The sequence below is a fragment of the Panthera tigris genome, chromosome E2 (genome assembly GCF_018350195.1).
Source record: "Panthera tigris isolate Pti1 chromosome E2, P.tigris_Pti1_mat1.1, whole genome shotgun sequence".
In the NCBI taxonomy this organism is placed as follows: Eukaryota; Metazoa; Chordata; class Mammalia; order Carnivora; family Felidae; genus Panthera; species Panthera tigris.
Genome location: NC_056674.1, coordinates 4,022,187 through 4,045,947, shown reverse-complemented (window position 1 = coordinate 4,045,947; position 23,761 = coordinate 4,022,187). Strand labels below are relative to the sequence as shown.

Sequence of the window (23,761 nt, the reverse complement as noted above, 5' to 3'; positions counted from 1 at the left end):
CTGTGTGTTAGTCGCTTCCTGTAGCTGCTTCCTTGCTTCTCTGGGACTCACATGCATAACGTCATATATATAAATGTATAAATATATATTTTATTTTTTTTTTTTAATTCCCTGGAGCTTCTGGTCCCCATGGGTCCCTTCTGTCGACCACAGAGGGAAGACTTGTCCGTCGCCCTATTCCCACATCCATAATTTTTTTTTTACATCAATATAAAGATAAAAGAAAAAAATTGTGCTTGCTTTATTACTGGGGAGGGCTCCAGGAGAGAGGGCAAGGACTAGATTCTTAGGACTGGTGGGAAAAGGGGACAACTTTAATGTTTATTCTTTTTGTTTTGTTTTGAGAGAGAGTGAGAGAAGGGGGGAGCAGGAGAAAGGCAGAAAGAGAGGAAGGCACGGAGTCCGAAGCAGGCTCCAGGCTTCGAGCTGTCAGCACAGAGCCTGACACGGGCCTCAAACCCACAAACCGTGAGATCATGACCTGAGCTGAAGTCGGACGCTTAACCAACTGAGCCACCCAGGTGCCCCAGAAGGGGACAACTTTATCTTTTGAATCTCCCAATTTACTCTCTCCAACCAGAACTAGTTAGGATCGAAACGGACAAGATTTATCCTTCCTCAGAGTCCAGGAGCACCTCAGAAATAGTGTCTCCATCTGAGTGCAATGTTTCTTCCAAAATCAACTCTTCAGGTTTCCAATCTCAGGAACAGGCTCCTACAGCTGAGAACCCAGGCACTGACTCTTCCCCGACTTCTGTCAGTGGCTCACCAGACACTGTCTGTCCTTCCTTCAACTGTCCCCTTCTCCAGGCTCCTGACCTAGCTCAGGTATTTTGTTTCTCCTGAACTAGCATCTCAGCCTCCCCCTTGACTAGCCCACCCCTAGCCCACCTTGGCCCCAGAGGGATGCTTGTAGCATCCAGGTCTGATACTGCCCTCCCCTGCTCAAATCCTTCCACATCCTACTACCCACTGCCTACAGGTAATACCAAAGCTCCAGTCTGGGCCTTCAGGATCTGACCCTGCCTGCGTTGCCATCATCAGCTCCTTCTTTCCTTTAGTTCTAAGCTCCCTGACAACCCTTCCACAGAAGACCTCGATAAAGAGCAAACGAATTACTCCGAGGGAGGGAGGGGGTCCCCCCCCCCCCCCTCCGGAAGGGCGGGAAAGGCTAACTGGAACAGACGCACCGATTTCCAGCCAGGAGAAGTCTCCTTTTGATCTGTGCAGCGTGCACCCCAGAATTCCGACCTACACCGATGCCTGCCTCCTGCAAGGGCGTCTCGCCCCCTCCCCACCCCATCCCATGCTTGAACCCACTCTGGAAGGCACCAGAGAGAGCAGCTCCAGACCCCGGGGGTGGTGTGCTGGTGATGGAGGAAAGCAGCCAAGCAGACCAAGGTGGGATTCTCAGGTCAGCTTCCAGGACCACTGCCGCCCCTACACTTGCCCTTGGGCAGGGCGCACGCCTGGAGGTGGCTGGCAAGGCCAGAACGCCCCCATATCTGGGGGGGGGGGGTTAGGAGGAGAGTCGGATTCCCTCACCTCCTCTTCGGCTTCGAGAAGCCCGACCCGAACCCCCAAAATTCCCAGAGAAGGTGTGGTGGGCTCCCCGGGTCCCCGCCCGTGGCGCCCCGCCCCCTATCGCGGGGCACGCCGGGAAACGAAGTTCTCGGCCGCGTCGCCGCAACAGGCGGTCCGCAGGCTCAGACTACAGGTCCCAGGATGCACTGCACTCCGCAGCCCGAGGAGGGCCGTGGTTGCCCTTGGCAACAGAGCGGGTCTCCGGGAGCCGGGACCCGGACGCGCACGGGAGTTGGGGGTAGGGGTGGGGGTGGCGGGGCCGGAGCGCGACCTGAGAGAGGCAAAGACGCGGGCAGAGCGACGGACGGGAGACAGGAGGAGACCGACAGAGCGGCACAGGGTTTTCCAGAGCCAGAGAGGGGGAGAGACGTGGAGGGAGGGGGAGACCCCCAGAGACGAAGAGAGAGGTTCATAGCCAGGGAGGGTGAGAAAGGTGGGGGGCGTTTGGGGGGGGTGGAGGGGGAGAAGGAGAGAGACCAATGAACTCATTCAGAGAGAGACCCCCAGCGACAGAGGGTGGGACTGAGCCCAAGAGTGGGTCAGCGAGGTTTGCAGAGACAGAGACAAAAGTACTTACAGAGACAGGGACACAGTGGGAGAGCGGGAGAGACAGCAAGGACTGAAGGGGTGGGGGAGACAGAGATTGCCTCTCAAAAGAGAAAGACGCAGAGGGAGGGAGACACAGAGGCCCACAGAGTCACAGACTGAGTCCCCGATTGAGAGAGAGAGAGAGAGAGAGTCACAGGGACAGAAAGACGTACAGAGTCAGGAAGAGGGAGAGCTTCTGGGAGACAGAGAAGCAGGAATTTAGGAGACCTGCAGGGAGAGGCCGAGGGACACTGATTCACAGTGAGACGGACACCTCTGAGAAAGAGAGAGACCCCGAGACCCAGCGAGGGTCACAGGACGAGCGACAGGCATAAAGGAGACACGCAGCAGAGACAGAGAGACCAAGAACAAGAGATCGTCCCAGAGGGAGACGTAGACCCAGGCCGGGAGACAGAAATCAAGGCCTGAGCAGCAGACGAGAGAGTGAGACACCAGGCCTCCCCGTTCAGCACTGGGTCCCCAGCACTGACGGCAAAGTTCGTGTCATGAGGCCGAGTGACACAGTCAGAAACCCCGAGATCCGGGTGGCGTCTCATAGGGCTAACCGGGCCCACCGAGGCCCCCGGTGGGGAGGAGGACCCGGCCAGGCAACAGGAGGAGGGGGTGGGGGGCGGGGAGGGCGCCTCTCAGAGGATGCCCCCCTCCCTCCAGCCAGCCCCCGGAGCGGGTGTGCGCACGTGTGTTGGGAGCGGGGAGGGCATTTGTCCCGAGCCTCCGGGAGTGGGGTGGGGGGGGGGGGGCGGAGGGACGCCTTTAAGCTGAAACCCCGCCCCTCGGTCGTCATGGCAACGCCTCCCCCCAGCCGGGGCTCCCACATTTCAGCAGGTGCTTGAGCTTGGAGCTCCCGCCGCCGCCGCCGCCGCCGCCCTTGCCTCGGGCTCCTCGGCGCCCCTGCCCTCGGCTCTCCGCCCTGCCCGCCCGCTCCCCCTGGCGGAGCGGGCGCGCCCCGGGGTGCCGCTCCCTGCCCTGCGCTCCGCGCCTGGAGGTGCCTCGCCCCTCTCCTTCCCTCCTCGCAGTCTCCCCGTGGCTCAGTGCTCTCCCGAGTCTCCGGCTCCTCGCCCTTCTACCTGTTTGCCCCTGCAAGGCGGGATCCTGGTCCCTGCTACGTTCCTGGGGCCATGGCAGGCCTGGGCCCCGGCGGAGGCGATTCAGAGGGGGGACCCCGGCCCCTGTTTTGCAGAAAGGGGGCTCTGAGGCAGAAGGTGGTCCACGAAGTCAAGAGCCACAAGTTCACCGCCCGCTTCTTCAAGCAGCCAACCTTCTGCAGCCACTGCACAGACTTCATCTGGTGAGGGAAGGGGCTGGGGGCCTGAGGGAGGAGGCAACGAGGGATAGAGACTCCTGTCACCCCAGACCCGGAGTGCTCGGGAAGGAGAGGGCTGCAACCCTGGCGCCTGGTCCTAGGGGAGGAGGGAGCTGGGGACCCGGACCCCTGGGTCTGAGGGAGGAGGGGCTGGGGCCCCGGACCCCAGGGTCTGAGGGAGGAGGGGCTGGGGACCCCGACCCCTGGGTCTGAGGGAGGAGGGGCCGGGGACCCGGACCCCAGGGTCTGAGGGAGGAGGGGCTGGGGACCCGGACCCCTGGGTCTGAGGGAGGAGGGGCTGGGGCCCCGGACCCCAGGGTCTGAGGGAGGAGGGGCTGGGGACCCGGACCCCTGGGTCTGAGGGAGGAGGGGCTGGGGACCCGGACCCCTGGGTCTGAGGGAGGAGGGGCTGGGGCCCCGGACCCCAGGGTCTGAGGGAGGAGGGGCTGGGGACCCCGACCCCTGGGTCTGAGGGAGGAGGGGCTGGGGCCCCGGACCCCAGGGTCTGACGGAGGAGGGGCTGGGGCCCCGGATTCCTGGTTCTGAGGGAGGAGGAGCTGGAGGCCTGGGCTCCTGGGTCTGAGAGAAGAAGGACTGGGGGCCTGGGTTCCTGGGTCTGAGAGAAGAAAGGCTGGAGGTCAGAATTTCTGGGTTCCAGTAAACGAGGCAGCTGGGGCTCGACTCCGGGGTCTTGCTACAGGAGGGAGTCAGACGCAGTGTGGCCGGCAGAGGTGGGAGGCCCAGGTACCCTTATCTGCACTGACCTCTGATCCTTGATCTTGCAGGGGCATTGGGAAACAAGGCCTGCAATGTCAAGGTAAGAGCTGGGGATCTGGACTCCTGGGACCTTCAGGAGGGTGGAGGCTGGGGACCCACGGCCCAGGAGGCTTGACACACGTGTTCTTTGGTCCCCAGAGAGGCGCGGGGGAGCCCGGGGCGGGGGGGTGTGGCAAAGACACAGCCTGCGGTGGGGAGGGAGCTCTGACGGCGGGGCCACCGCGGAGGTGGTGCTGGGGGCCCCTCCCTCGGCCGGCTCCAGGTGGGGACAGATATTTGGAGAATCCGTTGCCATGGGAACAGAGAGATTTGGAAAAGGGGAGCTGAAAGGGGGGGGGCTGGAGATGCGAAGTCAGAGCCCCCCCCCCCTTCAAGCTGCTGTCGCCATGACAACAGCAACAGTCCTAGGCAGGGGCAGGCCCGGGCGGGGTCACCAATGGGCGGGTGGGGGCCGGGCGGGGCTGGCAGTTCTGGGGGGCGGGAGAGGGGGGCGAGTCCTAAAGCACCAGCTGCCACTGCTGAGAACAGAGTGAGTCAGGGAGGGGGAGGCTGCAATGGCGCCCCCAGACTCACTTCTGCCCAAGTTGCTGCTCTCTCCCCGTTCTATGAGAGGACAGCTCTCCGTTTCTCCCTCCTCCTTGGCCTGCTCTTTTCTTGCTTTCTTGTCTCTGTCGACGGGATCCTATTTTCTCTGTGTCCCTGTCTCTCTGTCGTCCTCACTCCGTCTCTGCGTCTCTGTGTCTCCCTTTGGCTGTGTGTAGGCACTGGGTTCTCTCTGCTCTGTGATTCTCTCTTGCCTGTTTTGGGGTCCATCTCTTGAATTTCTGTCTCCTGGTTTTTCTCCCCCATTCCATGTCGGGGTCTCTCCTTTGATTTGCTCTCTATTGAACTCTATTTTGGGGCCCCCCCTCTGGTTTTCTTTCTGTTGGAGTCTCCTTCTCTCTGATTTTCTGTCCATTAGGCTCACTCTCTGTCTCTGTGTCTCTATGATTCTCACCTTCAGTTTGCAGCTTTGTGGTTCATCGACGATGCCACGAATTTGTGACCTTCGAGTGTCCAGGCGCTGGGAAGGGCCCCCAGACGGATGTGAGTGCCCGGACACCTGATTCTTCCTCCTTGGGCCGCACCCCCGCCCTCACCCCCTCGGCGTCCGTCCCAATTTCTCCTGCTATTTTTAAGGCTGGGAGGGGAGGGGGGCTGGAGAGATAGGGGGAGCTAGTCTGGCCCAGATTCCCTGCCCTTGGCCTGGAAAGGGGAAATGAGAGGGGCTGAGACAGGCTGGGGACATAGGTGGGGGACAGAGAGGAGGCAGGTGTGAGGGGACCAAAGACCAACACTGGAGAGGATGGGCTGTCATCCAGGGGTCAAGAGATTTAAAAAAACAGAGCGTTGAGGGACAGACAACTATTGATGCAGATACAGATAAGACAGAATCACAGAAATGCAGAAAAAGATAATGATAGAGACCCAGACAGAGAGACTGAGACGGACAGACAGACAGAGGATTGGAACAGAGACAGCAACGCAGGCGGAAGGAAAAGGCGAGACACAGGGACTGAGAGAGACAGACAGAGACAAGAAACTCAGAGAGACAGGGCTGCAGATACCCAGAGAGAGAAGCTAGAATAGAAAATGGTAGATATGGAGAATCGCTTAGAAGTTGCCCAGAGGGAGGCAGGCCCAGAGAGACCCTGCAATGCACATTCACACACATGTGCAAGTACAGATCTCTCATGCACACACACGCACACATGTGCATATGCATATGTGTGTGTGTGTGTGTGTGTGTGTGTGTGTGTGTGTATATATATATATATCTCCCCCATGAGCACACACATGTGCATTATAGGTCCCCCATGAACACACACAGATACACACACCTCTGTCTCCCTCCCTCCCCTTCACCCTTCACATCAGGGGGATGTTGGATCCACTTACAAGAACAGTGGATCCTATGTGCCCCTTCACTTTCTGTCTGGCTTGGGGGCTTTTCTCTTTGAGCCTCAATTTCCCCTCTATAAAATGGGGCTGAAGGTCTAGTGTTGACCAATAGAGCTTTGTGCAATGATGGAAATGTTCTCTATCTATGCCATCCAATATGGCAGCCACCAGCCCCGCATAGCTGGCTAGAGGAGCGCTTGAGAGGGGTCACTGTGACTGAGGAATGGAAATCTAAAATTCCATTTAATTTGAATTGATTTAAATTTATTTTTAAAATTTTTTTCATGTCTATTTATTTTGAAAGAGAGAACACATGCACATATGAGGAAAGGAGGGGAAGAGAGAGAGGGGGAGAGAGAATCCCAAGCAGGCCTGCACTCTTAGTGCAGAGCCCGACATGAGGCCCTGAACCCATGAACTGAGACCATAACCTGAGCTGAAATCAAGAGTCAGACCTTACTTAACCTAACCAACTGAGCCATCCTGGCGCCCCGGATTGATTTAAATTTATTTTATTTTTTTTTTTAAATTTTTTCAACATTTATTTATTTTTGAGACAGAGAGAGACAGAGCATGAACAGGGGAGAGGCAGAGACAGAGGGAGACACAGAATCTGAAACAGGCTGCAGGCTCTGAGCGGTCACCACAGAGCCCGACGCGGGGCTCGAACTCACGGGCCGTGAGATCATGACCTGAGCCGAAGTCCCAAAGTCGGATTCTTAACCGACCAAGCCACCCAGGCACCCCAGGATTGATTTAAATTTAAATAGCCACTTGTGGTTAGTGGCTATTGGGTGGGACAGCATTAATCTAGACATACCCAAGCTTGTGTTTTTTGGTTTTTAGTTTTTTTGTTTTTAATGTTCATTTATTTTTGAGAGAGAGAGAGAAAATGAGTGGGGGAGGGACAGAGAGAGGGAGAGAGAGAATCCAAAGCAGGCTCCAGATTCTGAGCTGTCAGCACAGAGCCCAACATGGGGCTCAAACCCACAAACCTGGAGATCATGACCAAGATCATGACCTGAACAGAAGTCAGGCACTCAACTGACTGAGCCACCCAGGCACCGCCCCCCACCGCCCCCAGGCTTGTTTTGATAGTTCAACGAAGCCGAGTGACTTCAGAGTCTAGCCCAGCTTTTGACAGAGGGGTGGAGATAGTTTTATGATTAGCAGATGGAGAAAGAGAATGAAAAATGGAGACAGAGAGAGACAGAAAGGGAGAGAGAAATCTACGGAAGTCCATGGGACATTTTGCCAGCTGGTTAGGCGAAGAAAATTGAAGTTTGCATAGAGAATGTGATTTCACAGAACATATATTGAGCACCCCTTCAGTTCCTCATCTATAGAAGGGGCTGATGATCATGCCTGCCTTACAGGATTGCTTTGAGGACTAAATGAGTCGAGTATTTGGGACGGTACCTGATATATGACAAGAGACAATATATCCGTTATCATCCTTGTAGAATTATGACTATATCCCATGAAGAAACAGAGGCAAAAACTGAGGAGGGGTCTTCCTCTATATCACTCCAGCTTTTTTTTCCTTCTTCTTCTTCTTAATGCTTTTGATCTTGTTGTAAGTAACGTGGATCAAGGGCTAAGGAAATGGTGAAGGCTTGGCAAGCATGATTTCCTTTAGACCCCTTTCAGGGAGGCCTCATGGACCCATCTTATAGGGAGGATGGCTGGTCTCTGCAAAGCGGCGGTGGGGGCGGGGGGGAGCCACAGAGCTGGATGGTGGGCAGAGTCAAAATGTGGACGCTAATCTATCTAATTGGAGCTGTGGTCCTGTCTCCTTTTTAGTAGTGATTTCACCTTGAGAATAATAAGGGCTTCTCTCTGTGGAGTGGTGGAGCCTGTGTGTCTGTGTCCGGTGTCCTGCTGAGGGCTGTTATGTAGACCATCACTTAGTGCAGCTGAGTTAGGGTCAGCTGAAGATCTTTAGAGGCCTAGAGGCCGGGAGCATCGAAAGAGATTACCGCACCTGAGTGTCATTCAAATTAGAGTCCCCACTAAGCTGCAAAGTAGGGGACACCTGAGTGGCTCAGTCAGTTAAGCATCTGGCTCCTGATCTCGGCTCAGGTCATGATCTCACAGTTTGCGAGTTCGAGCCCCACATTAGCCTCTGTACTGACAGTGTGGTGCCTGCTTGGGATTCTCTCTCCCCTCTCTCCTCTGCCCCTCCCCTGCTCACACACTCTCTCTTAAATAAACTTAAAAAAAAACTGTAAAATAAATAAAAGCCCAAGAATATCCTGAATTTTCACCTCGGATAACTCTTCTTTTTTTATGTTTATTTATTTTTAAGAGAGAGAGAGAGAGAGAGGTGAGCAGGGGAGGGGCAGAGAGAGAGGGAGACACAGAATCTGAAGCAGGCTCCAGGCTCTGAGCTGTCAGCACAGAGCCTGACGCGGGGCTCAAACCCATGAGCCGAAATCAGATGCTTAACTGACCTAGCCACTGAGGTGCCTCATCACCTATCATAACTTTTGCAATGCATTCCTAGAAAAAGACAAATACCAACTTATTTAACACTCAGACATGGCCAGGGGTGGAGAAGGAATGTCTTACTGGTGTCCTAAATTCATGCTTAATTGCACTCTGGACATTTAGCATTGCTTCAAGATTTAGATTATTTCCACTGGGTAGAGGAGGACACTGAGGCTCAAAATTGGGCACTAACTTGCCCCAAATCACACAGCTGGTAAATGGCCTCACCCTTATTTAAACCCAGGTCTATGTGAGGACCACAATAAAATCACTAATAGTAACCACAGCAGTAAGAATAACCGTACTTAACACATTTAACATGCCAGGCCCTGCTATGCAGTTTACATTTAATCTTTCTTCTTTTTAAATCATTATTATTTTAATTTTTAAAGTTCTATTTATCGAAGAGGGAGAGAGAATGAGTGGGGGAGGAGCAGAGGAGAGAGGGAGACAGAGGATCCCAAAAGGGTCCCATGCTAACAGCAGAGAGCCTAACGAGGTGCTTGAACGCACAAACTGTGAGATCACAACCTGAGACAAGGTCAGATGCTTCACTGACTGAGCCACCCAGGAGCCCCAAATTTATTATTTTTTAAAGTAATCTCTACACCCAATGTGGGACCCAGACTCACAACCCCCGAGATCAAGAGTCACATGTCTACCGACCCAGCCAGGCAGGCACCCCGACACTTGGTCTTTCATTAACTGAGGGGTCCTTTTAATGGAGAGGTTCTATTCCCCATTTCACAAGGGGCTCAGAGAAGGCAGGTCAAGAGTGGGCAGACATTGACAGAGGCTGACAGTGAGGGATCTGGCGTTCATTGTGGCCCACAAGTGCTCGAAAATAGCTTTGGGGAGGGGGGTGGAGCATAGGGACTATGGGACGATAGGAGCCGCCACCACCTTCAGGTTCTGTTCAAATCCCACCTTGTTAGCGAAGCCCACCCTGATCACTCTATGCAAATTTAAACGCCCCCACCCCTGGCTGACACTTGCCTGCTTCGTTTTTCTCCAGAGCACCTGTTACCATGCATCATACTCTTTCATTTATTCAGTGTTTATTTTCTGTCTCCCTTCCCTAGAAAGTAAACTCCATGTGGACAGCAGTTTTTGTTTCTTTGTTCACGGCTGGTCCTGGCACCAAGAACAGTGCCTGGCACACAGCAGGCACTCGATAAATACTGTAGCGTGAATGAGTGAGGAAGAGCAGGACTGGGAGAGCAAGGCGGAAGGAGGAAGCGTTCAAAGGGCTTCTCTCTCTCTCTCTCTCTCCCTCTCTCTCTCTCTCTCTCTCTCTCTCTCTCTCTCTCTCTCTCTCTCTGTCCTTACCCCCTCTGATGTCTCCCCTCGGCCCCCAGGACCCCCGGAACAAGCACAAGTTCCGTCTGCACAGCTACAGCAGCCCCACCTTCTGCGACCACTGTGGCTCCCTTCTTTATGGGCTGGTGCACCAGGGCATGAAATGCTCCTGTGAGTAGTCCACGCTTGCTGCTCCTGGCCGAACCTGGCGCTCCGGGGGGGGGGGGGGGGGGGGGGGGGTGTCAAAGCACAGTGTCTGGGTTCCGGGTAGGGCCGGGGGACGGAGTCTGGAGTTGGGGGGGCGGCCAGAAGTGCCACCTCCCGTTTTGTCCCCCCCTCCCCTCCCCCAGGCTGCGAAATGAACGTGCACCGCCGCTGTGTGCGCAGCGTGCCCTCTCTGTGCGGGGTGGACCACACGGAGCGCCGAGGGCGCCTGCAGCTGGAGATCCGAGCACCGACCGCGGATGAGATCCACGTCACAGGTGAGGCCCCGCCCCTCTGTCTGGTCCCTCCCCTTCTACCCCCGCCGGAAGGGCAGGGTGCACCTGAGCGGCCCACCCAGCCGAACCGGAAGGTCCCGCCCACAATCCTGACCCGCGTCTGCAAAGGCTGAGCGCCACCCAGCCACGCCCCTTCCAACCTGTAGCCTGGACTCTAGCCTTGACTTGTGACTTTCAGGGCCATTTTAAAAAATTAATTAATTTTATTTTTTTTTAAATTTTTTTAATGTTTATTTATTTTTGAGAGAGAGAGACAGAGCATGAGCGGAGGGGGAGGGGAAGAGAGAGAGGGAGACACAGAATCCAAAGCAGGCTCCAGGCTCTGAGCTGTCAGCACAGGGCCCCCTACACAGGGCTCAAATTCACCAACTGTGAGATCATGACCTGACCCAAAGTCGGATGTCCAACGGACTGAGCCACCCAGGTGCCCCTTTTTAAAAAATTTTTAAATGTTTATTTTTGAGAGACAGAGAGAGAGAAAGGGCAATCAGGGGAGAGACAGAGAGAGGGAGACACAGAATCCGAAGCAGGGTCCAGGCTCTGAGCTGTCAGCACAGAGCCCGATGTGAGGCTCGAACCCACAAACCCCATGATCATGACCTGAGCGAAAGTTGGATGCTTAACCAACTGAGCCACCCAGGTGCCCATTTCAGGGCCTCTTAATGGCCATTTTAGATCAAGGTCCTTGGAAGTGGGGGATGAGAAAAAACCTGGTTCCGAGGGAGGCTTGGGATTACTATGGGTGATGTGGCCAGGGTCCTCACTCTGGGGTCCTAAGGGAGGAGGGGGCTTTGGGTCCGATTTCTGGGTCCCTGGCTGGGGAAAGGGCTTTATGCCTCATCTTCTGGATGCCTGGGTCAGGAGAAAGGCTGGGCGCTTGGATTTGGGATTGCCACTGGGGAAAACTCCGGGGCCTCTTCCTGGATCTCTAACCCAGCCTACACCCCTTCACTTCCTCTCTCAGTTGGCGAGGCCCGTAACCTTATCCCAATGGACCCCAATGGTCTGTCTGACCCCTACGTGAAGCTGAAGCTCATCCCAGACCCTCGGAACTTGACAAAGCAAAAGACCCGGACCGTGAAAGCCACGCTAAACCCTGTGTGGAACGAGACCTTTGTGTTGTGAGCTTCGGGTGCAGGGGATGCTGTGATGACTGACAGAGAATGATCGGAGGGTCCTGGTGGCCCACAAGACCCCAGAGAGCAAAGTGTGGGAGGTGTTAGGATAGGGGGATCCCAAAAAAAGGCGGTGGGAGAGGGAAGAGAGTGGCTGAGGGAGAGGGCTGGAGTTAGAGAAGCAGAGAGACAGATATCTGTGCATTTAATCTCCATCAAAGCCCACTACTTTAGAGTGAAACAGAGATCGGAGGGGGGGGGATTCTCAGAAGAAGGCACAAACCCAAAGAGACAGAATGGGGAGTGGGTGTGAGCAGGGGAGGGTGGCAGGAATAGAAAGAGAAGCCAATCAACAGAAAGACAGAAGGACAGAGACCTAGAGGAAGGAGGGGGGCACAGAGACTCAGGAGAGAGATCTGGAGAGAAAAGACAGGACACAGGGATGGGAAGGAGCCAAGAGTGTGGGAGGACCGGAGAGAGACTGAGAGCTGTCTACATGTACTCAAGGTCCTGATATTGGGGGAGACCCCCTTCGTGGAGGATCAGAGACGACAGGACACTTTAGAGAGCAGGAACAGACCCCAGCTCGCCCCAGAAGGGCTTGCCTGCTCCACCAGCACCAGGGATGGGGAGCAGAGGCAGCGGGGAGCTGGACCCTCACTCCGCCGCCCCCTTCCCGCAGCAACCTGAAGCCAGGAGACGTGGAGCGCAGGCTTAGCGTGGAGGTGTGGGACTGGGACCGGACTTCCCGCAACGATTTCATGGGCGCCATGTCCTTCGGGGTCTCGGAGCTGCTCAAGGCACCTGTGGATGGCTGGTGAGGGCTGGGCGGGGGCGGAGGCTGTGCCTTGGCCTGTCCATCTCTGTGTGCAGTCTCCTCGGGCCACCCTCATTCTGCCTCCCTGCACTTCTCCCTCCCTTGTCCCCATCCCTCTCCCCTCCTCCTCCCTTCCTGTGTCCCCCACTCCGTGTCTCTCTCTCGTCTATCCCACTCTCTCCACTCCGTGTCTTTCTCTCTGTGTCTTTTTCCCCCCTCTGATACCTTTGCCTCTCCCACGGGTGCCCCCCTTCTGCCCAACTCCTGCCTGACTCTGGTCTCCTTCTGTATGTCAGGTACAAGTTACTGAACCAGGAGGAGGGCGAATATTACAATGTGCCGGTGGCTGATGCTGACAACTGCAGCCTCCTCCAGAAGTTTGAGGTACTCAGGCCCCACTTCTCCCAGGGGGAGCCCAGCCCTGCCACCCACAGTTCAGAGCTGCCCCCTCCCTGCACCCACTGGTTGCCCACTGGTCCTGGGACTACAATTCCCAGAAGACCCTGGCGCTCCCTTCCCCCTGCTTTTCTAGGGGACTCCTGCCCCAGGGTATGATGGGAATTAGAGTTCCTATCCATCCCCTTGGCTTGGGGGGTTGGAGTCCCCACCCCCTGCTCTAGGGCATCCTCCTACCTCTCTCGGGGCTCTGACTCTGGCTTTCTCTTCCACCCCCTCTCCCCGCAGGCCTGTAACTACCCCCTGGAACTGTACGAGGTGCGTGAAGCTCAGGCCTGGAATGGAGACATTTTCATCCCTTGTGGTCTACGTCTGTCTCCCCATGTCTTCTCCCTCCCCTGGTATCAGTTTTCACACCCACACACGCGGGATGAGCACAGGTTTGGAGGTGGTCTTGTGCTTGTTGAGTAAACCTAGGATTCCAGAGGTGAATCTGACCCTTAACCAAGTCCCCAAGGTGGAGACACAGTCACAGATACTTAAATTCCAGGATGATGTAGTGCATTAGAGGTAGAGCACCCCCCCCCCCCCTCCCCAGGAGCCTGGAGGAGACACTCATCCAGCCTGGGGGGAAGGTGCTGGGGGAGGGTGAATCCTTGAGGAGGTGACTGCTGAACTGAACTTTTGAGTTTTTCTATTTGTCACTGTGGCCTTTCTCTCCTCCATTCATTTTCTCACTCTCTCAACACCTATTTCCTGTTAGCCAAACCCTGTTCTGGGCATAGAATCAGTCCATTCCCTGGGGAGCTCCGATTTCAAAGTAGGAGAAAGTGACAGATGGAGACATTCTCTGGAAGGAAGATGTTTGGTAATAGAGGTAGTAGCCTCAGGCACTAGGGAGAATTGGAAGCACCTGGCTCAGCCTGGGAGCGCCAGAGAAAGCTTCCTAGGGAGGGGAGCCCCAGAGGAAGTGCAAGGAGAGGGAGACCATATTTCCAGGCTGAAGGCTAGAAATCCTTCCAGGCAGCAGGAAGAGCAGGCCTGTGGTGGGAGCGGGTGAGGCGTGTCTGTAGCACCAGGAAGACAGTGGGGCTGAAGGGGGGAGAGAGTGGGAAGAAGTAGGACATTAAGCCAGAGAGGGAAGGAGCGTGCCTTGTCCTTCACTGGAAGGATTTTATCTTAAACCGGTGGGCTGTGGGAGCATCGAAGGTGGCCTAGGATGGTTTAGGTCGGAACAAGACAAATGCTGTTTGTAGAGAATAGATGGTGGAGGCAAAGGGGGGAAGAGGGAGGAGGCTCTGTGGAGACTCAGGTGGGAGGAGTGGTAAAGGTGTTCAGGTGCTGGGTGATGTTGAAGATGCAAAAAGGGGGGAGACACAGTCTCTGGCTTTAATGGATTTTGATTTCTGGCTCTGCTGCTTATTTGCTGTGTGACTTTGGGCAAGTTATTTAGTGTCTCTGTGCCAACTTTCTCTTCTCTAAAATGGGGCATGGTGGTGATAACAGGGTTATCTAACAGCATAGAGTGATCTGTCTGAGTGTTAAATGATAAACCCTCCAGGTTATGGAAAATCAGCACAAGTTCTAAAGCCAAGGACGGGGGGGCAGAGACAGTTTTCCTTTTTCTCTCCCTCTCTTCTCATCCCTTTCGTTCTTGGCTGCTGTCTCTCTTAGAGACATCTCCTTGTCCCCATCTGGGGTCTGACTACCTTCGGATCTCTCTCCTTTCTCACAGCGGGTGCGGATGGGTCCCTCTTCCTCTCCCATCCCCTCCCCATCCCCTAGTCCCACGGACTCCAAACGCTGTTTCTTTGGGACAAGCCCTGGACGTCTGCACATCTCTGACTTCAGCTTCCTCATGGTTCTAGGAAAAGGCAGCTTTGGGAAGGTTGGATTCCTGGGGCTCTGGGGGAAGGGGAAGATGTCTGGGGAAAGATCAGATTTCTGGTCCTTAGGAAGGAGGTACATGGGGAGGGACACTAGACTACTGAGCCCCCCAGAGGGGGGTCAGTGGGACACCTGAGTGCCTCTGAGAGGACAGGCATAAAGATTCTGATGCTTTCCCTGAGGGAGTGGTCAGCAAAACCAGGGTGCCCAGTCCCTGAGAGAGAGGGGGAGGACCTGGGATTTCATTTCTTTGTGTCTCTGAAGGGGGAGGGCATGGGGGAGGCCCATGATGGACTGGGCCTTTTGGGGCCTCTGTCGCTAGGTGATGCTGGCTGAGCGCAGGGGCTCTGATGAGCTCTACGCCATCAAGATCCTGAAGAAAGACGTGATCGTCCAGGATGATGATGTGGACTGCACCCTGGTGGAGAAGCGCGTGCTGGCCCTGGGGGGCCGAGGCCCGGGAGGCCGGCCCCACTTTCTCACCCAGCTGCACTCCACCTTCCAGACCCCGGTGAGGAAGGAGGGGGCGGAGTCCGGCTCAGGTCGAGCGTCTGCTCTGGGATTCTGAGTTTACAGGCAAAAAGAATCTTCCCCGCCCCCGCACTCTGACTGGGCGTGGCCAGATGGGTGGGATCCTGACTAGGCGGGACCTGAGCCAGCTTGGTCTTGAGTGGGTGGTTTTTTTTTTTTTTGTTTTTTTTTTTGAGTGAAGGATTTTTGAGTAAAGGAGTACGTGAGTGGTGTGCCAATAGCTGCGCGCTAAGTAATGTGGTCGTCACTCTTGGATTCTGAGTAAATGTCTCATCAGAAACGGTGCGTGTCCCAAAGATTGAGGAATGGGATGACAAGTCAGAACCTTCAGAAGTTTTTGTTTGTTTTTAATTTTTTTTATGCTTATTTATTTCTGAGACAGAGACAGACAGAGCATGAGTGGGAGAGGGGCAGAGAGAGAGGGAGACAGAATCCAAAGCAAGCTCCAGGCTCTGAGCTGTCAGCACAGAGCCCGATGCGGGGCTCGAACTCACAAACTGTGAAATCATGACCTGAGCCAAAGTCAGACACTCAACCGACTGAGTCACCCAGGTGCCCCAGAAACCTTCAGAGGTTTGAGAAGGCATGAGTGCTTCAAAAAAGCTCTGGATGGGCACAGTTAGATTCCTGGATTAAAAAAAAAAAGAAAGAAAGAAATTAGTATCCATTGCAAATGAGGCCTGAAAAAAAATCTTTGGTTCCTAGCAGGTGGTCAGGATTGCTTTTGTGTGTGAGTAGCTATGGAAAGAGGTTTTGGTATCCTTAGGATTTCCAGGGAATGGTGGGCCTCAGCCTTCAATTCTAAGAGGGCGGGACCAGTTCGGAGTAATAGGGGATATGTCAGGTTGAGATTCTGAGCTGGCTGGGTTAGAATCATTGGGGCCTCCCAGTTCTGATTGGGTGGATCTGGAGCCTTCCAAGTTTGTCTCGAGTGGGCAGGAATGGACGTGTCCTACCCCCTCTAAGCACCAGCACCCCGCCTCTCTGGCAGGACCGTCTGTATTTTGTGATGGAGTATGTCACCGGGGGCGACCTGATGTACCACATCCAGCAATTGGGCAAGTTTAAGGAGCCCCATGCAGCGTGAGTCTCAGCTGAGAGAGGAGGGGTGGGGCCAGGGGGACCCCAGCCTTTGAGCTTCTAACTCCCACCTCCTTCTCTAGGTTCTACGCAGCAGAAATCGCCATCGGCCTCTTCTTCCTTCACAATCAGGGCATCATCTACCGGTGAGCAGTCTGGGCCTTTCAGTGGAGGCAGTCAGGCCCCTAGAGGGAAAGGGATCAAACTTACAGCTCTAGGGGCTCCTGGCTGGCTCAGTGCATAGAGCATGCGACTCTTGATCTCGGCATCCTGAGTTCAAGTCCCACGTTGGGCCTAGAGCTTACTTGAAAAACAAAACAAAGGGGTGCCTGGGTGGCTCACTCGGTTGAACATCTGACTCTTGATTTTGACTCAGGTCATGATCCCAGGGTTGTGGGATTGAGCCCTGAATTGGGCTCTGCGTTGATCGTGGAGCCTGCTTGGGGTTCTTTCTTTCTCTCTGCCTCTCTTCTCTGCTCACACATGTGCGTGCTCTCTCTCTAAAATAAACAAAAACAAAACAAAGATCAAAACCTTGTAACTCCAGCCCATTGAACGCTGCCCTTCCTTCAATGCCTATCCATCCAACCCCCTACCCCCAGGGACCTGAAATTAGACAACGTGATGCTGGATGCTGAAGGACACATCAAAATCACTGACTTTGGCATGTGTAAGGAGAACGTCTTCCCTGGGACCACCACCCGCACCTTCTGTGGGACCCCAGACTACATAGCTCCTGAGGTAACCCTCCCTTGGCTGTCCTTGGTGCTACACAAGTTCGCCGAGTGGGTATGGCCAGTTGTCTAACATTCAGAATGTCGGGGGGCTGACCCTGGGGTCTTTTTTTTTTAATGTTTATTTTTGAGAGACAGAGAGAGAAGAGAGAGAGGGCGAGTGGGGGAGGGGCAGAGAAAGAGGGAGACACAGAATCGGAAGTAGGCTCCAGGCTCTGAACTCTCAGCATAGAGCCTGACTCAGGGCTCTAACTTACAAACCATGAGATCATGACCTGAGCCGAAATCAGCTGCTTAACCAACTGAGCCACCCAGGTGCCCCCTAACCCTGGGGTCTTTGCATGAGTCATGGGTGATCTAACAGCAAACAGAGCAGAAAGGCCTGCGTGTTAGCATTCCAAGTGGGCAGAGCTGGGTGTCTAAACAGGCTAAGTGGGCAGAGAGTTGGGTGAGTGTTCTAAAAGAGTGGAACCCTCTCTAATGGTAACAATTCTCAGACAATAGCACCTGTTACAGGACTATTCTAAGAAGGTGTACTCTTGAGTGGGTGGGGCCTGTGTCTCTCCACCACCTTCCCCCCCCCCCCCCAGCCCTAAGCATTTCCTGAATATTTCAGGTGGGTGGAATATACTCGAACTTTTTGTTAAAGGGGTGGAGCTAATGATCTGACTGTATGTAAGTAGATAGAGTGTCCTGAGTTTTCTCAGTGGAAGGAGGAAGTGTCATCCTTAATCTTTCTGGGTGATTCAATGCTAATGCCCAAATAATGTCAATGGTTTCAAAACATGGCTGGGAATCAGAATCACCCGTGGACATTTTGAAATATACACACATATTACTGACTCTCACTCTGGTCTATTGAGGCTGGAATTCTTTAGGGCTAGGGAACAGCCCCCTAGGTGAATCTTAAATGCATCCAGATTTAAGAATCTCTGGTGTCTGAAAATTAGCCCTCATGCACCTGTTATTGTAAGGAGAGGGTCTAGTTACCAGAATATTTTGGCTGGGTGGAACTTTTGACTTGGTCCTTAGATAATCTTCATATTTGGGACCAAAGGAACATTCTAAGTAGGAAAATTTTGTTTCTGAATTTTCCAAAAAGATGGAACTGAAGGGTTCTGAGTGGGAAGAGTTTGTGTTGACAACACTTAGTGTGGGTAGGGTTCTCTGGGGGTGAGGCTAGAGGGGGTCTTAGGCTTCTTAAAGCACAAACCATGATACCTTGCCTTCCATCCTCTCTCACCAGATCATTGCCTACCAACCCTATGGAAAGTCTGTTGATTGGTGGTCCTTTGGGGTTCTGTTGTATGAGATGTTGGCAGGACAGGTAAGGGAAGCTGGGGACAGGCTGGCCTGCCTAAAGGCAACACAGCGGGGGATGCCACCTGTTACAAGGCCTTTATCTTAAAGGAGCAGGGTAGGAAGTGATGTCTGTCATCTAAGGAGGGGTGCTAAGCAGTTGGGAATATCACGCCTGGATAGCGCTGTCCTTGGTCCTGAAGCATTATTTTCCCATAGGCCTGGGGTTCTTTAAATTCGTTGTTTGTTTGTTTTTTAAATCTTTATTTTTGAGGGAGAGAGAGACAGAGTGCAAGCAGGGGAGGAACAGAGAGAAAGACACAGAATCCAAAGCAGGCTCCAGGCTCTGAGCTGTCAGCACAGAGCCCAACAGGGGGCTCGAACCCACGAACTGTGAGATTATGACCTAAGCCAAAGTCGGATGCTTAACCGACTAAGCCACCCAGGCACCCCAGGCCTGGGGTTCTTTAAACGTTTTTTGTTTTTTGTATTTTTTTTGGTGACAAGGACCCCATCTCAGAACAACGTGTTTAATTTTTTTTTAATGTTTGTTTATTTTTGAGAGAGAGAAACAGAGCACGAGTGGGGGAGGGGCAGAGAGCAAGGGAGACACAAAATCTGAAGCAGGGGCTTTGAACTCACGAACTGCGAGATTATGACCTGAGCCAAAGTTGGATGCTCAATTGACTGAGCCACCCAGACACCCCAGAATAATGTGTTTAAATCTATGAAATAAAATAATAGGATTACAAAGGAAATCAGTCATATTGAAATATGGTTATCAAAACTTTAAAATTTTGATTTAACTTAGTTCAGCCAACTAAATACATTTAATTTAAATGTATACAGTTGCCTAAATATTACACATAGGGATGTGGATGTATATGTGATTTCCTATTCATGAATTAAATAGTGATATCTCATGGTGATGGGAAGTAAATAGGCAAGTCTACCAGTAATCTTGAAGTTGAGATGACTAATATTTTGAGATACCTGCAACTCTAATGTGATAAGAAATTATTTGTGATTCCTGTTGGTGATGAAGTTATAAGTACTTCATAACTGTTTGTGGTTTTTGCCCACCATTCATAACTGAAGGGAATGAGAAATTGCAGTTAGTGATTTTTAAACATAAAGATATGCTTTTTTTCCTATTCAAGCTCACAGGCCCCTTCAGTTGCACAAACAGACTTCCTAGAGCCCACATTAAGAATCCTTGCCTTGCTTTTGTGTCTCCTAATTCCAGAAGACTGGAGGCCACTCATCCAACCAGGAGAATGTTTTTACAGTTTTCCTGCACTTTTTCCTGTCTTCTATTTAAATGACATATTGTCTAATTAACACCCTGCTGATTTTGCACAGCAGAGAAAGACAGAACAGCAAAGAGGTGCAGAGAGCTGAGATAGGAAACAAGGTCCATTTGAGATAGGAAACAAGAGTCTGAGAGGAAGGGAGAGAATGCTTTGGTGGTTTGGTCAAAATTTTCCTCAGGATGTTGGAGGGGGGTGTTCATGTTCACGGTGGGTGCTGAGGGTTTGCAAGGTGGGGAAAGGCAGTCTGTCAAGTCCTGACACGTTCTCCTCTCTCTTCCCTCAGCCCCCTTTCGATGGGGAGGATGAGGAAGAGCTGTTTCAGGCTATCATGGAACAAACCGTCACTTACCCCAAGTCACTTTCCCGGGAAGCTGTGGCCATCTGCAAGGGGGTAAGAACCCTCTGACCCCCAGATTCTCCACACAACCCATTTGCCCCACCGCCGCCATCCAGGGTTGCCTGGGCAGTGTCCCTGTGCACATTAGAAAAGTGTAATACAGAGCTTTTGTTAGAACATTAATTACTGACTGCCGTGCTGTCACCTCCTGTCCCATGATGGCCTCTGTCTCCTTCTCTGCTGCACCCACCCCTCAGCTCACTGCAGGGAGTGCTGGAAGGCCAGGGCCTGCCTCTGCAAGGGGGTGGATCAGGTCAACCTAACTCCTGCCACTTTCCCTCCGGGGATCTTGGGCAAGCCACTGACACTCTGGGAGCCTGTCTCCTCTCTTGGGGTTATGGAGCTAATGCAGGATAAGGAGCCTAGCCTATGGCAGCTTTTCCAAGAGCATTAGCACACTTGTGTTTCTGGCTCCTGTCTCCATTCTCTCTGACTCTCACTCTCTGGGTTCTGTCTCTTATCTCTGCCTCCATCTACGTTTGATGGGGCCTCCTGTGTCACTACCATTTCTCTGTGTCCCTTGGGCTCTCTGTCAACCCCTTGTATCTGTGTCCCCCTCTCTCTGGGCATCTGTTACCCACTTACCCCCGACTCCCATACACACACACACACACACACACACACACACACACACACACACACACTGGGTCCTTCTCTCTCTGGAACTCTCCTCCTCTCTGAGTCTCTACCTTCATATTGTGTCTTTATCCTCTCTGGGGTTTTGTCTCGTGGATCTCCACCCTTCTCTCTTTCCGCATCTCTGCCCCCCCCCCCATCTGCTTTATCTCCCACCTTCTCTGGGTCTCTGCACTCCCCCTGGGTCTCTATCTCTCCCCCCTCTCTCTATGCTGTGTCTCTGTTCTGCTGTTTTTGCTTTTCTGCCTTTCTCGTTCTCTGTGCCTCCCTGTCCGGGACCCTGTCTGTCTGTCTGTCTCTGTGTTTTCCACAGTTCCTAACTAAGCACCCAGCGAAACGCCTGGGCTCAGGGCCGGACGGGGAGCCCGCCATCCGTGCTCATGGCTTTTTCCGCTGGATGGACTGGGAGCGGCTGGAACGACTGGAGATCGCGCCTCCGTTCAGACCCCGTCCGGTTAGCCACCTTGCGGGAACCCTGGTCCCTGGGGATGGGGGACCCAGGAGCTCCCATTCCCATATGTAGAGGTGGGGTGGGGCTCCCTCTGCGGAGACGCCCCAACGGGAGATGCAGAGCCCACGGAGGATGCGCTGATTCCAGAGGAGACAGGACATGGTCACAGGGGACACAGAGGGACACCAAGGAGCAGACGGAATTTCATCTTTCCCTCCCCGTGCTCCCCACAGTGTGGACGCAGCGGCGAGAACTTCGACAAGTTCTTTACGCGGGCGGCGCCAGCGTTGACCCCCCCAGACCGCCTTGTTCTGGCCAGCATCGACCAGGCCGATTTCCAAGGCTTCACCTACGTGAACCCGGATTTCGTGCACCCCGACGCCCGCAGCCCCGTCAGCCCGCCGCCGGTGCCAGTCATGTAATCTCACCTGCCACCACTAGGTGTCCCCATTGCTCCCTCCCCGCACCAGTCTTACACCTTCCCCCCAACCCCCACCTCCACCCCCTTTCCGATTTAGATCTTGCTCCCCAGCATTCTGGCCTCTGCCCCGTGGGTGCTAGATGCCCCTCCCAAGCGTTCCTGGCATTCTAAGCTCCATACAGTCTCTGGAGCCTCACTGTGTTCTAGACTCTGCTGTGCTGAGCCCAGGATTCTCACCCACCTTGGTGTTCTGGACTCTGCGCTACCAGAACCTTCACCACGGTCCCAACTCCGTGGGGTTCTAGACTCCGTGTTGGTAGAATCTCTGTCTCCCCCCCCCCTTTTTTTTTTCTTCTCCTTTCTTTCTGGGAAATAGTCTCATGGGGTGGGCTGTTCTAGACTTGGATTCTAGAACAACCCTTCACCTCTGACCTGCCCCCCACCCCCCCCACCCACGACGTCCACCCCATTCTGGAGTGAGTGGGAGGCTGTGCCCCCACGCTCCCGTGCGCCTCGTCCACACTCTAGGGATTCCTGGGATGGATGAAGGATCCCTACCCCAGCTGTTCTCAATCAGCTTTTGTTCTAGACGCCCCTACCCCGAACCCGTCACTGCTCGCCTGCCAGGTGCATGGCTCCAGTCCTGCTCGGAACCTCCTCCACCTCCCCTCCCTCTTCCCCTTCCCCCCCTTCCCGTGCCTGCCACTCTGGGGGGGGGGGGCTCTGTCCTCCTCCCCCTGCCCACTGCCCTCTTCTTTGGCTCTCTCGCCCGGCCACAGCTGCTGGAGAATAAATTTGGGATGCTGATGCTGGGTGTTGGGATGTTTTCTTCTAAAGCTTGAAGAAGGAAGGGGGGCGGGGTGTGGAGGTGGGACAACGTACACGGAAACGCGCGCGCGCGCGCTCACACACACATACAGGCTGGGGGTGGGGCGGCAGAGAGACAGAGGGAAAGCAGAGAGACCCATAAAGTGGGCAGAACAGACCCACAGCGGGAGAGGGAAAGAGCAGAGACAGGGGGTGGGGGTTGAGGGGCGCGAGGGCCCAAAGTGGGCACATGCACAAGGAGGTAGGAATGGACACGCAGACCACTGGGGATGCCCGGTGGAGCCCGCCCCCCGCCCCAGCACAGACACATTCACATACTCACCCAGAGCAACACATACGCTCACAGACACACTGAAACCCAGAGTCTGGCGCGGGGCGGGGGACGGGGGTGGGGGTGGGGGGAAGCAGTCCTGAGCGGGGAGATGACAGGCCAGCCTCCCGTTGAGGGGTCTGGAGACTTGATCGCTGGGAGACCCCACGACAGAGCAGGCAGACACCCAGAACCTGTGAGGTTAAGACTCAGCCACGGAGGCCGAAGACCGGCGGACGCGCCCTCCGGGCCTCTTTGCCTTGACCCACTTGCGGAGAAGGGGGGTGGGGGTGGGGGGCGGTGGAAAGAAGTCCCAGCCGACTACAGTTCCCAGCAGACACCGCGGCGGCCCCTTCCCCCAAGTGCGGCCCCTCTCCGCCGGGGCTGATGGAAAATGTAGTCCCAGACCCGGGGCAGGCCGGTTGAATGGCGTGCCTGTGTCTGTGTGTTTGGAGGGGACTGAGCCCCAGAGCTTCGCAGGCTCCCTCGGGGAGCCCCGGCGTCTCCTCGTCTCTGCAGACTCTTGGGTTCCGGGGACTCGGTTCAGTTGGATGCTGGGGACCCCCTTGGCTCCCCCAGCACCGTGGGGGTACCCCCATGCTCTGCCGCGGCCCCCAGCCCCGCTCCGACCCTCGGCGGGCGGCCTGCCCCTTTAAGAGTGGCCCCGCTGACATCACGGCGGGGGGGGGGGGTGGGCTGGCCCGGCTCCCGGCTCCGCGGCGGCTGCAGGACCCGGCTCCGCTCTGCGCCCGCCTGCTGCTCTGGGGACCCCGGCCCGGGACGCCCCCTCCCGCCTCCTGCAGCCGCCCAGACCCCAGGCTCCGCCCCAGGCCTGGCCAGAGCCCCAGTCCTCCTCAGGGAGCCCCAGGATTGCCCCCGCGCTCTCTCCTTCTCAGGGTCTCTCTCTCTCTCTCCCCCCTGTCTCTCTGTCTCTCTCTCTCTGCCTCTTTCCCTAGCTCAAGGTCTCTGGGTCTCAGCATCTCTCAGCCCAGGGCCTCTGAGCGTCTTCCTGTCTCTTTCTGTCTCTGTCTCTCTGGCCTCTC

The 23,761-nt window shown here is 54.7% G+C and overlaps 1 protein-coding gene across 1 annotated transcript; it reads left to right on the top strand.

The window, feature by feature from the left end:
- Nucleotides 1-485: 485 nt before the first annotated feature.
- Nucleotides 486-22,367, top strand: PRKCG (protein kinase C gamma). Its single transcript, XM_042969553.1, has 20 exons — nucleotides 486-828; nucleotides 983-1,414; nucleotides 3,374-3,481; nucleotides 4,282-4,313; nucleotides 5,277-5,359; nucleotides 10,063-10,174; nucleotides 10,354-10,485; nucleotides 11,468-11,624; nucleotides 12,301-12,435; nucleotides 12,732-12,819; nucleotides 13,120-13,149; nucleotides 14,567-14,719; nucleotides 15,041-15,229; nucleotides 16,241-16,332; nucleotides 16,413-16,475; nucleotides 16,932-17,070; nucleotides 18,310-18,390; nucleotides 19,959-20,066; nucleotides 21,022-21,162; nucleotides 21,393-22,367. The coding sequence occupies exons 2-20, from the start codon at nucleotides 1,260-1,262 to the stop codon at nucleotides 21,579-21,581; spliced, it is 2,187 nt and encodes a 728-aa protein (XP_042825487.1). The 5' UTR covers nucleotides 486-828; nucleotides 983-1,259; the 3' UTR covers nucleotides 21,582-22,367.
- The last annotated feature ends 1,394 nt before the right edge of the window (nucleotides 22,368-23,761 follow it).